An 18,229-nucleotide genomic window follows, 5' to 3' on the forward strand; every position below is an offset into this window, starting at 1 on the left:
TAAAGCACAAGCTGGAAAACATTTACTTGAATTTACTTCGCTTACCTTTTTTCTTGTCAAACAATGAAGAAAGTTGTCACAGGTTATTCGTTCATCAAAGAAAGTTGTGCACAAAGAAATTAACACCAATGGTAGAAAATTGAAAAATTAAGAAGTTGTTGGTAATTAGGCAAAAAAAATTTTGATTTGTGCAGTGATATATTCATGTTAATGTTTATGCAACAAAAAATTGAGCTATTGAAAAAGCAAAATATAAAATAAATTTGAAAATCTGCGAGAGTTTTATTTCGGACTATTTAACTTAAAAAGATAATCACCTAATTCGGTATCCATTTCTATGCAGTAAAGAATTGAATGTTGCCAGTTATAAATAATTAATCTATAATGAGCAAAGAGAGATAATTCTATGCTATTATATGACGATTATCGAAACATTACTCGGCATTTTCCGTCAAGCCGAGAAAGACCGAGTGATGACGACAACTGGGTTGAGTTATGCAATGTCATCTGTTTGACACTAATCCTCCCAGCACGTGCTGTCTTGTCATTTCTTCAGCAATTATAGGAAACTGTAATGATGGTAGTTGGCATCTTGAAATCGTAATGTACTGTAGCGGTCAACCTACCGTTATATAGGTCTAAATGTCAACAGTTATTGAACACCGGCGCAGTGACGTAATCACAGTGATGACAATTTGAAAATGATTACTGATACTTAAATAAACAGAACATAACCGCAATTTCAGCTGTAAAATTCAGAAAAGTTTATCGTAGAAAAGTTTAAATTTCACAGGTAAGTATAAGAAAGATTTTTGAAGATCGTTGAAATGATTTTGTTTTTATTAGTAAACAAAAAAAAATTAATGTGCAGTACGAAGAAATGTTGTGTTTTCTTCATCAAAGACCTTATGTTGTGCATAAATAATCAATTAAAAAAGTATAAGTTCCACTAATTATTGTTTAGTTGGTCACGGATGATTTAACGGGTACATTGTTAGCAAAATCAGAAACAATTTGAAAAAAAAATGAAGTTGTTAAATAATTCTGATATGTTAGTAAATATGTTACAATATTATATTTGAGATATTTCTACTTTCCCTTTTTTTGCTCTTTCTGTATTCCTCGATCTTTGATCGCCTAGTTGTTAATTTCATTCAATTATATAATCACTGTGACCTATTCAACTTGTAACTGCATATGTTTATTGTTACAATTGTGACAATGTTCTCTTTATAAAAATAGGACAAAAATAAGCTGTGCGTGCTTTCAAATCCGTTTTTTAGCGAACAAATTATTATTTTACTAACATAAACTGTATTAGTGTATTAACTTTAATTATTCATAAAGCCAGCTTAATTGTAAAGATAAACACCAGGAAATATTCAAACTGATCACCGTTTACTTGTAGTAAACAAAATTTCGTTTCATCACACCTATATAGTACCCTGTGTTGTCGCAACATTTCATAAAATACAGTCGATTTGTCTTGTAAAGTCGAAAATTAAATTACACAAAAGAAGTAATGCAAAAGCGTAGCAAGTAAATAAGTAAATAAGTAAATAGTATAATTTAGTAAATGTTTGCTCTCTCTCTCTCTCTCTCTCTCTCTCTTGAATTTCGGATTTTCAATCGCTCTTGCAATTACCTACAGTGTAATTTTGGGAACCTTCATCGCCTGGATGGTTAATGTACCGCTATATTATCTTAAACGCTGGACATTGTTGGTTTTCCCATTATACGGGCGATTTATCTGGCCAAATGGTCAGTGAGTGGGGGGACACGTGCCCACCGTTAACTTCTCACCTGTCCGCAACGAATCTCGCGGCCTCATGTGGTCAGTTTCCAATGTCCGGGCTAGGGCAACTAAAAGTCACGTTCTGTCGCGACCCCTGACCCATGTAGCCGGGTAGCCACGTCGCCGCTGTGTGTTTTACTCTTAAAAGAAAGTGACAGACAGTTGTCTGGGTTGTTAACTTTGACAGAGACTAATTGAAACCGAGGAAATAATAAATGCTAAACTTACAATACCGTTAATGAAAACATGCACTTTAATAATTTTTCGGCTAAAGGGTTTTTCTAGAAAAATCTTTCTTACAGTTGATTTCTACAATGTACAACATACGTGAGGTATGCGGAAGCTACCCAAAATCACACCCCGACTATCTCTCTCTCTCTCTCTCTCTCTCTCTCTCTCTCTCTCTCTCTCTCTCTCTCTCTCTCCCCAACAGATGGCAGTCTTTAATACGGACGTTTATTTCAATTGTTCTTCCGTTAACCGCGGAGTAAGGTGCTTCCCGATAGTATCTTTACACTGTCCCACAATGGATTCCGACAACGAGAGTTCCCAGGTCGATTACAACACAAAGAAAAATCATTCAGTATGAAAATGATTGTTAATCACAAAATATTATATAGCACGCGCACGAAGCAACGCCATCTGTAATGTCAAAATTGGACAAGATTGAAATCTGACTTCCATGTTCGAGAATTTAGTTTTTTATGAATTTTTAAGTGATATTTCATAAAAACTGAACTTCAGAAAATTCGACTTGTACTTAAAAAAAAAGAGCTTTTTATACTTAAAAATCAACATACCCGGTAATACTTAAGAAGAGTCAGGTAGACTAGAAAAGGTTTTTACATATATTGGTAATTCGGTTTATTTTTTTATTATGCACTTATATCTTTTATTATTAACAATATGTTATTGCGAGTTGGATTTTTTGCAACTTTTAATTTCCTATTTCACCAAAACAACGCCCTGTACTTACATGCACGTGTCTCTGAAATTTTGAATTAACTGGGTGGTGTAATAGTAATAAATATGTTAATAGCAAATACGATAAGATCGTGTAGATCAAAATACATATTGTATTTATCAAGAATCTCTGATACCAAATGATTCTTTTTCCTCAAATAGATTAACTAAAAGACCGAAAGACCGATTTGTTAGTTCTCAGGCTTCGTTTTGTGTATCGTTTTTTCTTTTCCAGAAGATGTACATATGTTTACGCCCATTTGCATGCAATTTGTATTAATTTTAATAATATTGATTTAAAAAAAAACAACCTTAATCCACCAATCTTTAAAATCCTAATCCGTGGGAGAGGAGGTGTAGGACCTAATTTATTTTAAGGGGTTAATTTTGTTTATTTTCACTATAACTTTTTATATACTCCCAAAAATTGGTTGGGGGGGGGGGGCTCCTTCTTCAAAATTTGATATGTGTAAAAGGAAAATGTTTCCTTTGAGAAAAAGTGGGCAACCCCCTCACCCTCTCACCCCCCCCCCCCCCAATGCTACATGTCTACTGTAGGTGAAAAAAAGAATAACACAGGAAGTAAAAATTCAATAATATTTCAAGTAATTTAATTCATTTCTAATCTAATAGGAATGGGAATACATGAATCTATATAATTTATTAGTTCTTGCAGTGTATTTTATTTATTGTATGCTACCTTACGTATCATGTTTTTCACATATTGTTTTAATTTATTTCGATCAAGTTACAAGAAGATTTGAAATCTTCTTAAAAGACTTCAATAAAAAAATAATTTTTATTTTTATTTATTTCTTTCAACTTTGAGCCATTAGCTCGTCAGTATTGTACACAAAGTTCGAAGTTTAAACATATGCATGACAAGCAAAATGCGAAGTCAATATGCTTCAGAGAATTCAAACTTATATATATTTAAAGGTGACTGATGCTTCTGATTAAAACTTACTGACTTAAACCTGTTAATTGTACGTAGTAAATACAAAATGTGCGAATTTGACTTTTGTTCAATGTTGAAACTTATGTAGAAATGTAAATAAACTAAATTTTGGAAAATGGGAACATTAACTGAGGATAATTTACATTTTTTCATTTAATAGCTATCATTATCTTAGATTGAAATATAATTTTAAAACAAAACCGCTAATGTATACTTTGTAAATCATTAAACATGAAAGTGTATACATAATGAAAATGAATACTTATAGAAAGTTGTGTAAAGTGTATGAACACAAGATTGAAATTTTAGTAGTTCAATAACTACAATTTTCTTTTTTGCTTTCTATTCATCTATTTCACCCGCTCTCGAATTGCTACAAATGTACAATTTAATAGATTTTCTTTGTTTATAAAAATGCATGTTTTTACCGTTTGATGTGTCGTATAGAACAACGGAATACATATCTTTGAATAGATTCATCAATTTGAGTAATTCTACAATTTGGAAAATGCCATCTTCGTTACGTAAAAAACAAACCGGTAAGAATTAATAATGATGGGTAAAAATGCGGAATCATATAGTAAAACATGTGTCATAATCTATTTCTATTAAATATGAAATATTTTTGTCCAATGCATTATATATAGCTAATGAATAAGTATAGTGTATAAAAGAGATCCTGGCATTACTATTATTGAAGAAGTAGGCGTGGCTTAATCTCTACAGGTGTTATTTACCTGGAGTGGCCTGGATCAGTCGAGCCCCTTACTCTATACACAGTGAAAATGCCCGGGAGGGAAATATATTTGAATAATCATCCGGTCAGTTTATTCCAATCCTTTATTGGACGAGACTTATATCTCAACACATATACACAACGTACGTGTATATATATAGGACAGCCATACATTTATTGATCAAAGGAGAATGATACAATTAGAAAGAATTATGCACAAGTATAAATCAATAAATTCAGATTAGATTAAATACATTTTATGTCTGATAAAAAGATTTACATTTAATTGTTTTAAGTTTTTTGAGGTGTAACATTTTATTTTCAATTTGACCTTTAATAAATAATTCGAGAACGCTGACCATCGAGGAAACTTCGGATTTCTCTGGTCCGTGGTTTGGCGGGGTACTGAATTATGATAACCGGACAATATATTTCAAAATCACATTTTAACAAATGAAGATAACCCCTTGTTAAACTAATGGCTATATGAAATATACGTATATATATATGATATAGCTGCCAATTTCCTGGACTCATGTCGTTTTTATTAAAAAAAAAACCCCAAAAAAACAAAAGTCAAAGATGTTGGCGCGGGGTTGGGGGGGGGGGGGGGGGGTGGGGGTGGATTTCTGTCACTGAGTGGTATTACAAGAATGCTTCTTCAAGAACTTATGCCACGACTTGATTTACATTCGACTGACCTAGAATATTTTTAAAAAATTAAAAACAATTAATATGACATTGCTTTGGGTGCAGATTTATCAAGATTTCATATCAATATGATATTTTTTTCCCGTTAAGGTCGTGAGAAAGACTGTCCCAGCTTCAAGTTGTATGACTGTGTTTAATTAAACGGCGGTTTTATTTTCAGACTTGCAATGTACATGTATTCTTGGCGAATATAAAGAATTCAGTTTCCCGGCCATGATACATTCTACACATTTGTCTACATTTTTTGTAACTCTCATAACGAGGCAAAAGTTTGCTTACCTATTGTTAGAAAAATATATATCTAAAAATTGCCTAAGTTTTTAAAGCCACTTCAAGAAACATGCGTCACTTTAGCGTTTTAAGCCAGCGGTGATTTAAAAGGGGATATTCAAAAAAAAAAATTGCGTCATTATGTGACGCAAGTTTACAAGGACACAAAAGATTTTTTCATTCGCCTTTTTTTGATGAAATTAGAAGCGTTTCAGAATTGCATTGAATGAGTGTGACACAAGTGAAAATCTGCATTACTCCCGCCATCTCTGATGATAACAGTAATTTCTGAGAAATATCGTGGCCTTTTTCATTTGCTGATGGGATAATAATGATGTACATTTAAAATAAAATCACCAGCTTGGCAAACGACTTATCTACCGTTAAAATTATAAACCTTTTGTTGTTTTTCAGTGATAGCGAAATGAACATCTGGGACTTTAGGACAAAATTGGTTACATCCCATCTAGAATTTCTACTTGAAGCGTTGCAGAATTACCCAGCCCCTATTGTTATCTGTCGGAATAATATTCTTAATCGTTACCGTTTTCTGAATTAATAAAACCAATCATTTCCGGTGTTTTGATCACTAGGTTTGAGCCTATGATCTCGGCATTAAATAAGGCCTAGATCCATCATTAGCACTGATTCGTGGTTGCATATTTTGTATTTACAAATACGATTATGAGTGAATATGATACAGGGCCCGAGACAAGTGTCGTGGAATTAACCGTAAACTAATCCCTTTCATTTTTCCGGCTCTACGTGCTACGGAGGAATTAAGGATCTTCAGCATCACAGAATGCCCAATAAGGCCATCTTCCGATCTTCCTACATTTGTAACATTACCGGCATTGGAAAATTGCGAAAGGTATAGAAATATGGCCGTTCGTCAGGCACGCGCAACGCACGCACGAAATAATGGAAAGAATTAGCGTAAATGTCACGCTTGATTTTGGTTATCATAAGTTAAGGTCTGTCATATGGCCGGGACAATTGTTGTCGATAACTGCTAGGTCTCGTCACAAAGAAAGAGTCTTGGAGATTTTATTAACCCAAAACATTCTTCCAAGATGGCGAAGCACAGGATGTCCCAGTAGGGACGAACACTCTTTTCAATCTGTCAAAATATACTCGAAAGACAAGAACCTTTGCTGAGCTTTTTAATGTCAAATGCATGCACAGCGTCAACTTTTACAAAAATGTAAAGTACGGTTTCTATGAGTCACCGAATCAGCTATAATTATAGCCGGATATTACGGATAAAAATGAGAGAAACTAGACAAGTCGTACCCGAGTCTTGTTTGATATAACTATGCTAATTTATGATGTATTAAACATTTATAAACATTGATTTTTTTTAACAATTATATCGCAAACTTTGACCTTTTACATTTACATCATATACTAAGTTTAATAATTATCTGAAAAGATTCAAATCTTTATCTTTATTTTTCAACAAAGAAAAAAGAAAAAAAAAACCCAAAATGATTGACACGAAACACAGAAAAGAGGTACATGTATATTGGCCAATTCAAATAAAGAATTAAGGGGAGACAATATTGGAACTTTCAAATTCCTTCTCTATATAAAAGTAAAAGTTTTATTTAAATTAAGATTCCCTACAAAAAGAAACTAGTTTAAATTTCGAAGAAAAAAACCCCAAAATGATTGACACGAAACACAGAAAAGAGGTACATGTATATTGACCAATGCGCTTTATATTTCAACGGATAATAAAAAAAAAACCCTTAAATTTGAGGGGTGGGGGAACAAAATTAATCATGGCATTTGACCTCTGATATTGACCTTTATTGTGCATAAAGAATGAAGACTCTTAAACCTTTTACATTTACATCATATACTAAGTTTAATAATTATCTGAAAAGAATCAAATCTTTATCTTTATTTTACAACAAACGGGTACCCCCCCCCCCACCCCGGAAATATATTGGACATATCCAATCTTTAGATAGTACCTAATAAAATTAATATTTTGAAACAGTGCATCCTTTTATTGCAGCAACAAAGTACTTTCTCTAAATATTCATGAAAAAAATACAAAGTCTTACTTGTTCTTTCCAAACCGGTATCAGAATTTGGTATTTCTTTTTTCATTTGTAATCTTTCTATTCTAAGATGAGTTGCATATATTCATTATGTTCATTTTATCTTTATGTGTAGGGAGGTGAAAATAGGATGTACCTGCTGCTTAATTCCATTCAATATTGAAATAAAATATTGTAAGAATGAATAATTTTTTTTATCAAAACAGGTGAAATACGCGCAATAGTTTGTTTTGGTTACAACTGCCATGACAAAAATCAAAAGTAAAAGTAGGGAAAATTATCATAAAAAGTTAGAATATTTTTCCTGTGCCAAGTTTTTCTTGTTGATAAGTTACGTATATTAGCATTGAAAATATGAAGAAAAAAATCTCAATTTGTGAATGAATCGACAAATTTTGAATAAACTAAAATAGATCTATAAAGTTCTGTGTGATACCTATATTTTCTTTTTCTTTTACAAAGCTACTGGAAATATAAAGCCAAAAGTTATATAGGTTTTTCTTCGAATTTCTAGATCATTAATTATATCAATTAAAATAACGAAATTGAAACTAACAGAAATTCAATTTACTGTTGGATATAGATAGATAAAATCGGTAATTAAAGTACATCAAGTCCTATTTAATTCTCTACTTTTACTTTTCCACATGATTCATCTATTTTCAGTCATTATTTTGAGGGGATTACTTTTTTCAGCGGAATTCTCACTTGACGTTTCCCCGAATTTACGTCATATTCCTCCCTATTTCCTTCTTACTTTCGTTTAGCTTCCTTCTTAATAAAATTGATTGAATGATAAAACATACAATAGACATTTGTGCATTATTTACTTTGTATAAAGGAAGCGCATGCGAGTTAATCTTCAATCATGACCTGATATAGAGAAACCTCACATAATTTTTTTATTTACGCCTATAAACGACTTCTTCGTTAAAGCTTTTTTTCTTCTTCTAAATTCAGATAAATAATTTAAATACTATATTATAAAAAATGTTTTACAAAACATTATATAAAAAGTGTTCTTGAAAAAAAAAATACATAGTAATGCAACACGACTTTATTAATTTTAAGAAATCTTATTTTCTATGGGAAAAACATTCCATTTGAACACCTGTTCTGAAAATGTTTAATCTAACCCGCGTGTATATCTCGGGCCTTGCCTAATTAGTGCTCTATTGTTCAGAAAAACCACGCAATATACACAGAATATACAAGTTCATCACAGGTACGTAATGTATATACCCGAGCGTCTTGAATTTGCGGCGCGCGCCTCCTTTTGCAGGTAGCGCACGGCCAGGTGTCTCGATAGCTTCAAAGATGCCGCGTGAATCTTCGTTTACCTGTCCAGGTACATCAGACGATGTCGGGTATCTTTTGAGTCAGCCAGGTAGCATACACAGTAGCCACTCATCACATACCCGGTCATCATTTCCATTGCGACAGCCACTGAAGAAGCATCGATAGTAGTAGCAAGAATCTGACCAAAAGACTCTTCTATATTGGGTATATGATTTATTTTTTTGCATGCATCTGATTAAGTTTTGTTATAATCTTACCTTGTTCATTTAGAAAGGGTAATTTATTTCAGTTTTAAAAATGAAAATCAAACTAAGGGTATTTATATTGGTTCTCTGTTAAACGGTGACAATAGCTATCAGTTTCCCATTATGTGCAAACTTATTCACATTTCCTCCCAAAAAAACCCAATTTTCTTGTCTTTCTTTTTTTTTTTTGCACATAAAGCAAACATGCTTTTTTAAGTAATGGATTAAAAAATTGCATTTATTTTTTTTAAGTTCATTTTACTACCAAATACAGTCTGTGGTTTATATACATCTGACAATTCCCAGTAACGGCATTTGTTTTATAATTTACTGAACCGCACCACACAAAGAAAAGAGTAGCTCGTCTACGGTAGCAGCGCGCCCTTATCGCGACACACAGAAGCTTTCTCCTCGCTTCCCCTGTTATCTCAAATCTACGTGTCATAAGCAACTCTCACCGTTGCTCTCTTTGCCTAAAGTATATTTTCTATATCTTTGAAACCAAAGAAATACTGACGCTTCTGTTTCGAAATTGCAAGAAAAAATGTCTGTAGCTTTCTTTGTGTGCCCGAGACCTGTATTTTTGATGGCAGTCGGTGATAAGCGAAATGTAAGGTGCTTAACATCACAGATTTACTTCAAAACTCTATTCTGTTGTTTTCAAGTGTCGAGTTTCATTCGCCTCTGCCTCCAAGACATTTCACTGCTGTGCTTCGTGTGACTCAGAGAGGTCCTCTCGGGGCTCCGAGCGCGCACCTTGTTAGTTCAATATCACTAGGCCTAGGTTACAGGAGAATGAAATATCTTATAGTTTAAGTAATTTTTTAAATTATTCATTTAATGAACATTTTTGTCAGCTCTATGTTTTTTCATAATTCTGATTTGTTTTTTTGTTTTTTACAAGCAAATAAACCTTAATTCATGCAATATATATGCCATAAAAAAAGGTAAATTTGTTTCTAGTCTTACAAAAAAAACCCCAAATTTTTAAACTGTGTTATAATGACAACTGTAAATAAGTTTATTTTATTTAAGTTATTGTTTTAATATATGTAAAAAAATTCATTGTAAATTATGGTAAGATAAAAATACAAAACGATACATTTAATCAAAATATTCAAACGTCCCTCTGTGTTGTCCGATTTTAAAGCCCTTATTTCTTAAACACGGGGTGCGGATGCAGCACCTGTGAACGCATCACACACGCTGTCACTCAAAATTGTACAACACCACTTCACGTGCGCCATCACTTTCCAGTCTTCATCGAAAAAAAATCGTAAACAAGGAAGTCGATGAACTCAGTGTACATTTTTGAATCATAGTACTTTACCTAAACCAGGTTAACCTAGAATCACTAAATTTTATATCATAAAATTTCAATTTGAGGGGGACATCCCTCTATATGACCGGAAGCTGTCTTTTGATGTAGTAGTACATGCGCAATAATATTTACCAGGTTGGTGGTGAAATGAAAACATGGCAGAGACGGACAGGTGCGGAAGGAGAAAACAGAGAAACCCTAAAAGAAAAAATGGTGAGTTTTGGCTGCATGTCTCTTTTCTTGTTAAAAAGTTACCCAAGTTATATTTCATATACCCGCTAATGGAGAAAATCAATGCGAGTCGTGCTTCTGTAGATTTCTTACGTTGAGGTTACCTTCCTATAATACCTGCTACAGGGAAAGCAAGTTGCTGAGATTGAGGGATGCTCAAATGCAATTTAATGTTTAGTCGTGCACTGTCATTGATATTTAGCAAGAAAAATGTCATTTGTTAGGTTTTTGAAAGCCATTTCGTTCAAAGGTAAAACTTTATGTGACCTTAAATTAGACTCAGTAGGGAAATTACTATTCCCGCATCATTATAATACGGCGTAGCAATGGCGGACGACTCTATGCGGATTTGTCAGAGAGCGTGAGACAGTTGATGTGATCTGAGCATTTTGTTGTTTTGTTGAGTATATTTAACTTCTTTAACTTACGATTAAAAGAATAAAACAATGGATGTTGCTTTTCTGAATATGGATAGGCCCTAATAAAGATCTGAAGGTAAATACACAAGGTGTATTTTTTTGTACCACCAAAAGATATATATTTTTTTTGTTGAATATAATAATGATAATTTTAGATAGTGCATGTATTGTGAATTATAAATTTGTCCTTTTAGCATTTTTTTTTCTGTGAGGGGTTGTAAGGTACTGGCAAAATTTCCATTCAGTGACAGACACATACTCAGGATTTTCAAGTGGTCTAATGTGATGCATATATGTGTAACTGTTTAGAAATAAGTACTTATATATACACACAATTTTCCTACACAAAAAGACCAGTCATTATTATGAGTCATTAAAAGAATTGTCACTTGTGTAAATTCTAAGCATTGTATAGACCTAATAAAAAATAACAAAATGCTAATAATTAATGCTGCATCTTTTACTTTCAGTGTTATATTTTCTTCAAATGAAGGTTAAAAATAATATTTAAATTAGGGGAAAAAAATGACCAAACTTTATGGATATTCAGAAAGCTGATCCCTTTGGTGAAAACAACCATATTAAATTGATAGTCAATAATAATATTTCTAACAGGAATATAGAGCCGTGTTTCTATTGATTTTCCTTGGCTCACTTTTATTTTAGCTGCCCAGAATGCACCAATGGAATTATTTAGTCTTACCACAGAACTAAAAGCTCCTGATATTTATAAAATTTTCATAAATCCATGACAAGAATGGTTTGTTTCATCCAATTTTAAGCAGGTATTTAATATTATAAATAGATTATTTTTCTAAATATTGAAAAATATTTCTTAGTGATATAATTAATTTTATTTTAAAATTTTGACTTTGAAATTGAATGGCTTTATGGTGTTGAGGTACCAAATCATTGAAAAGTTCTTTGATCTTTTATTTCTATCGGTCATTATCATGATTCTGTTATGCCTAATAATCACTTTGAAGTTAGTTCGGAGCATTCTTTTGAGGCCCTGTTTGTCCCTGCATCTATTTCTGGCCTTTGGCTTCAAGGCCTCTTGGAGCAAGTATTCTGGGTAGTGGGCCATCTGTAAAACCAAAAGGACCTGTGTGTCAGAGCCTCACCTGAGACTCCCACAGACACAATTCCACCTTAATTAACTCAATTGGAATCAATCACCTTAAGTACACCTTGCTCTGCAGCTCCCCATTGTAATTTTTTCCCCAGCTTCGGTAATTAACATCTATGTAATTTAATTATTCTAAGTAATAATCTGCATTGCAATTACTGCTAAGGTATCCATTGATGTTACCAATTGAAATCATCACTCGGATGGGCGTAGAATTCCCCCAGTGCCAAATTACCTGTCCTGAAGGTACCCAGTTAATTAAATAACACATCTGTCCCAAGTTAGCTGTCAACATTTTATTGGTATATTACTAGTTCCAGAGCACTCTTATTTCATAATTTGCCCATTGTAATTAGATTAATGGCAGTCATTCAATAGGTGTAAAAGCTCAAAGACACCTCTGGCCATGTTTTATCGGGAGCTTGTTACAAACCGAGGTCTGTCTTTGCCTCTCTTTGGTGACCACCAAGACTTAAGGTTTTTCTTCACCTGGCTTTATATTGATTCTTGCTCTTTTTTAACTTCTATTATTCCAACGAAAAGGAAACTAAAAATCAGGTGCCCCATCTCATGGCTTATAACAGAATTGACACTTTTATGAACCAAAAAGACCTTTTGTTTTGAGGAACACCTGAAATTTGTTAATGGTATTGTATGCAAATTACCTGTCAAATTTGTGATATCCAACAAAATAAACTTCTTTTCAAGGGTACCAAAATTGATTCCTTTCTTCTTGATCGTGACTTTTTTTTTTCTTTTTCTTGGGCACTTAAGGTGATCTGGGTATTGGGTTTCCCTTTTCAATATCAATAAAACAATATAGAATGCAGACCCTGGGCCACATTATTTAATGCATGGTATATGTGTCTCCCAGTAGCATAATTTTACAAAATTTGAAATTGAAATTCTTTAATATTAATGAAAAGTCTTTGAAAAAATTGAAATATTTTAAGCTTTCCAAAAAAAAGAAGGGGGAATAAAGGATTAAAATATCTTTCTTTTGAGCAAATAGAAAAAGCCATGACAACTTGTCTTGTATTGCCTTAAATCAGGTAAAAGAAATTTGGGCTGTTTTTTTTTTTTTTTTTAATTTTAATGACACACCTGGTTGTGTGATTGAGATTCCCAGTTTTATCTTTGATCCTGTCAATTACTGATGTTTCTTTAGAAATCTCTTGTAGCATTGGGTAGACTCCGAGCCCCTTAGGATACTGTGGGAGATGTTCAGTGGTTGTGCCAAGTTGAACATCTCTGTTACACATTTAACAAACATAATGGTGGGTTTTTTAGCACCTTAAGCGATTTGAATTATAATCATGAGTCCGTGAAATCTTAGTCGCGTGTCACCCACGTGTGGGACAAAAGACCGCCCCAAGAAATACCTTGTCGCATTTTCACCTGAATACACTTATAATGGCGATAATTCAGTAATTCATTTTTTCTCCTTTGAAAATGAGAATCATTTAACAAATGCTTAAATCGTTCATTCAGCATTATTGGTTTTTGTAAATCTATGCGTAGCTGCTGTTTTGTTAAAAAATGTTAATTAGAGCCTGTATTACCATAAACCACTGTCATCTTTGTATCCGACTAGAACCCTTTCATTTGCCTTTGTTGCAAAATGGTTACTTTGCCAATCTGTAACAACTTGCTGTTATTTGTGTCTTCTTTTTATTAAATCTTATTTTAAGTTGATTTGGAGATTATCAGTAATCAGGCAACAAAGATGATACCTGATTACTGCCAGATTATTGGACAAACACTTAGTGTCTGTTGACTCGGGTATTTAACTATTGAATGAATGCATTTACCTGACATCACCTCAGGTGAGAGTTTGATCAAGTGATCAATAGGTAATTAGCTAAGGACTGGTTGAATTATAGAAAGGAAGTGATTATCAATGATAATGGGACAGATATTGTCTATTTTGATATAAAGTGACCATAATAGAAATACCTAATGCCATATATATTGGGAGTAATCTGAAGAGATACTTGTGTTAAAGAATATAAGGAAGGAAGATGGTGCTTTTCTATTGCAGTAATGGTTTTGGGGGGAAAATAAATAAATTATTTATAGACGAAATATGAAAATGATCTCACAACTGAAGAAAAAAATCATTGAGGTTTGACCTTAACAAAACTTGGACATTGCAATGAACACCAGTGTTTCACACATTGTAGATAAATGTACCTGGTTGGGGCGTTACAATTATTGTATCAATGGCATCAGAAATACTAGGACACTGAGGGCTAAAGGTTATCTAATTTAGTCTAGGTAAATGTCAGACCAATTTTTACCTGTCAGAGTGAATTTCCACATGGCTCATCCAGGTAAAATTGTTTTTGTTCAAGAGTTTGGAGGTTAACGACAGGAAGTAATATATAATTTGGATTCTGATAATGCTGAAATGTTGCCTCCTTCTTTAGGGGGGTAATTGTAACAGATGAAACCCAGGGTACATTTGAAAATTAACTGCCATTACAACAAGGTGTAGATCTTTAGTGGGCAATAGTTATATAACTGTAGAAATTTTTGGTGAATAGCAAAGATGCACTCTGAATAAAGATCTTTTTTCAGTTTCTTATCGGAGGAACACAGGTACCATTGGTTCTGCAGGAAGTCTATGTGATGTAGACGCTCGTTTCCTTCCCTATTTGACGGAGAAAGACCCTATTTAGTTACCTACATGTATACTAAACCATATTGAAGGATGACTTGTTCTTGTTTAGCACACTTGAGTTCTATGAAAAGTACGACACAAATACATTGAACTTGAAATTTTTCTTATCCGACTCTTAGCAATTTGAAAAGGAAACTAATCATCCTCCATTGAAATTTAGCAAAACTTTCTAAATATATAACCTGTTAAGGGGTTTAGAAAGAATTGCTAATTTGGTCATGCTGAAAAGGGTTATAAGCATGCAGGTGATGTGTCATGATGCAGACAATGAAGAAAGAGTTGTCTAGTTAAAAGCAAGTTAAAGTTACCCAGGGAATGGGGCGGCAGCAGTATACACAGACAGTTTCTAGTTTTAATTACACCAGTATGATTAAATAAATCAGCGGTTATGAGGGCTATACTGATGAAGTCTGTCATGGCAAGGGGTAGGTTTACAGGTGTAAACAACTCATTGTGGCTGTCATCCATCAATTCTCCATTACCTGATAATGACAGGTAGAAAATTGAATTGCTGGTGCTGATGGACCTCCAGAGGAAATCCACATTACCTTTGTAGTAATTAGGTGATTAATTACACTATGTCAATTACATTCCAATTCAGCACTCTGCCTTTTTTTACCTTTCAGCAGGTAAAAGGATTAGTCAGTCCTGGGAGATTCGTTCCATGGAAATTGAGTTCTCATTTGCATGGCTGTAGCTCTTTTTACCCCTTTAGAAGTTGAATCAGGGGACTTTTATATTTTCAATTTCATTATATGACAGATATTGATAAGTTTAATGAGAAAACTCATTTCCTTGATGGTGTTTTATTGAAAATGTTAGGTATCATAATGGTTCCCATGAGAGAGAGAGAGAGAGAGAGAGAGAGAGAGAGAGAGAGAGAGAGAGAGAGAGAGATTCTTCACTTGGTCTAAAATGATGCAGCAATTGCAGAAAGCTTTAAACCTAATAAATGTAGTTGGTTCTAAAAGTGGGGGAAGATGGTTTTAGTTTCAAGAATACCTTGCCTTATTGAATTCTAACTTTGTGCACTCCTTTAGGCCTTATTATTTTCCTAATGACTGGAAAAGCTGTGTACAAATCCTCTTTAGTGTTGTATTTGATGCTGGCTCCCTGTGGGGGCCTATGGAACCATTTCATATTTGGTGACTAATTGTAGTACTTCCATTTATAATTCATAAATGGTAAAACTTGAGCAGAACGATGCCTTTTTTTGTCTATGCAAAGAAAAAACAAGGTAACAGATTTTGAAATGTGAGCCTGGTATCCAAATCTCTGAAGTTGGAACATATTTTTTTATAACCAAAGAAATGTGATACAGGCCATATTTTGATTAGAGCTATGGGGACGGTGGAATAGAAATGGTGCACTAATTCAATTTACCCTCAACTGCAAGAGAAATAGTTGAAGATAACAACATGTCATGCTATTTAAATATTTTCAATTATGAAATTATTACTCTTGTTCTTTAGAATCGGGTTAAATATTAAGGGTAACATTAAAACGTCTGGAACGAGTCCACATGCTCGGCTATTGTGTGCAGACATGTGTCTACAGATGGTTCGTACCCCCCAATAAATGCTGTAGATAGTATCACACAGATAGAATATGGTAATGTGTTCTGTTTATGAAAAATAATGTGAAACACATCATTGGGCATCTAAAAAATACAGGACGCTAATGGATTCATAAACAGCAGTTTTTGTCAATGAAAAAGCGATTAGGAAAGTACAGCTCTGAATTCAGAGATATTATGTGACAGAGAGAAAGAGAGAGTCTTTTGGGGAAAGACTTAATCAGATATGGAGACAAGTCTTCTTCGGAGAAGATAAAATTCATGCAATAGATCGAAATTCTAATTTCAAGTAAGACATGTAAAAATCGAAAGAAAAAGTTGATATTGTCTGAAATATTTTGACAAGTGATGCAATGATGAAAAGTTATTTAAAGAGAAGAATATTAATAGTTGAATAGCATAAAAAAAGAGTAACATGAACCTGTATTTGAACTGTACATATGGCACGTTTTTAGACAATTTAATTACTGATCAACTGTATTCACCACTTGCTGTCCAATAGAAGACAGGTGGCGCAAGTATTGGTCCGAATTCCTGGAGGACATACAGGGATGTCTGAAGTATCCCTGGTTCCCGGTACTGTGTTTGAAGTCTGCGACTGTTTGGGATGCTGCATTGTTTTGTTTTATTTGTCAGAGGATTGATAAGTGCTGTTCATCTTTATTTGGTTTTGGGATAGCTTCTCAACTTCCAACTCTCACCAGAATCAATTCTTTACTTCTCAAATTTCTTAAAACAAATTAATATTGAGGACCCACAGAATGTTCAGATATTTGCATAAAGGATTGATCTTCTGCAGTATAGGTAGCCAGGGCCATGGAAGATCATGTTTGGGATGGTTGATTCATTTCTTTTTCCAACTTTATGTCAATACACAGGGCTCTGTGATTAAAAAAAAAAGGAACCTGATTTCTTCTTAGTCAACAGAAATCACACTGTCTATTGATGCAAAAGGAAGCAATTTTAACTCTCTTTATTGAATGGCAATGTTGATAGTAGTTTTTACAGAATCAAGTTCGTGCATTTTAATTGAGGATATTTCTTAACATGGGTCCAAATTCTTTAGTCATTCAAATTGCTTAATTTTGTAGAAGTGTAATTTTCTAAGAAATCAAAAATCTTCTTGCCTCAATACATGAGAGAGAGAGAGAGAGAGAGAGAGAGAGAGAGAGAGAGAGAGAGAGGGGTAATCTTTAATAGATCTGTATAATACACATTTTTTAATGCACACACATTTATTAAAAGATAATGCAGGTGAAACTTGTCAGCATTGTTTATTTTAATACATATTGTTGGGGGAATAAAAATCAAGGTAAAAGAATCCAATGAAGAAATTCTATCATGGAGTGACACACGATGTTGAAGTTTCCTGTTTCCTGAGTTGGCTTTAAGAGCATTAAGATAAAAGTGTACACATAATGGAAGAGTGGTAACGTTTATTATGAAATATGTGTGTAAAGTCCACAAAGGTAGAACGATCGACATACACAAGTACTATTGAAGTATAGAGGTAATGAGTGTCAGCCTCCGCATGTGTTATGAGTGAATGACATCATCTGGTGTACCAGTTTATACGAACATATTACAGTGTCTCGCTTAAAACCTTGATAATGAATAAATTGAACAAACCTCTGTACCAGTACGTAATGTTCTTCCTTTTTAATTATTTTACTTTAATTAGATGTAAGTACATGTACCTAGATCTAAATATGGTGGTCTCATTATGGTTTTTTTGTTGGAACACGAAACTTTTGTTTATTTCATTGTTGAAAGAAATAAAAAACTCACAGAATTAAAAAAAAATTATTGTTAAGACCTTTTTCC

General features: G+C 33.4%; 1 protein-coding gene across 2 annotated transcripts in view; it reads left to right on the plus strand.

The window, feature by feature from the left end:
• Positions 1-10,263: 10,263 nt before the first annotated feature.
• LOC105332654 (zinc finger E-box-binding homeobox protein zag-1-like) overlaps positions 10,264-18,229 on the plus strand; it is a 29,764-nt gene continuing 21,798 nt past the window's right edge. The window contains exons 1-2 of one of the 2 annotated variants that reach the window (XM_066084228.1): positions 10,264-10,385; positions 10,503-10,580. In XM_066084228.1, coding sequence (XP_065940300.1) covers positions 10,523-10,580 — 58 coding nt within the window. In that variant the 5' untranslated portion in view covers positions 10,264-10,385; positions 10,503-10,522. Of the gene's footprint in view, positions 10,386-10,406; positions 10,581-18,229 lie in introns of those variants that run through there. The other variant, XM_066084227.1, reaches the window with a different exon arrangement.

Source organism: Magallana gigas, chromosome 5 (assembly GCF_963853765.1).
Source record: "Magallana gigas chromosome 5, xbMagGiga1.1, whole genome shotgun sequence".
Taxonomy (NCBI): Eukaryota; Metazoa; Mollusca; class Bivalvia; order Ostreida; family Ostreidae; genus Magallana; species Magallana gigas.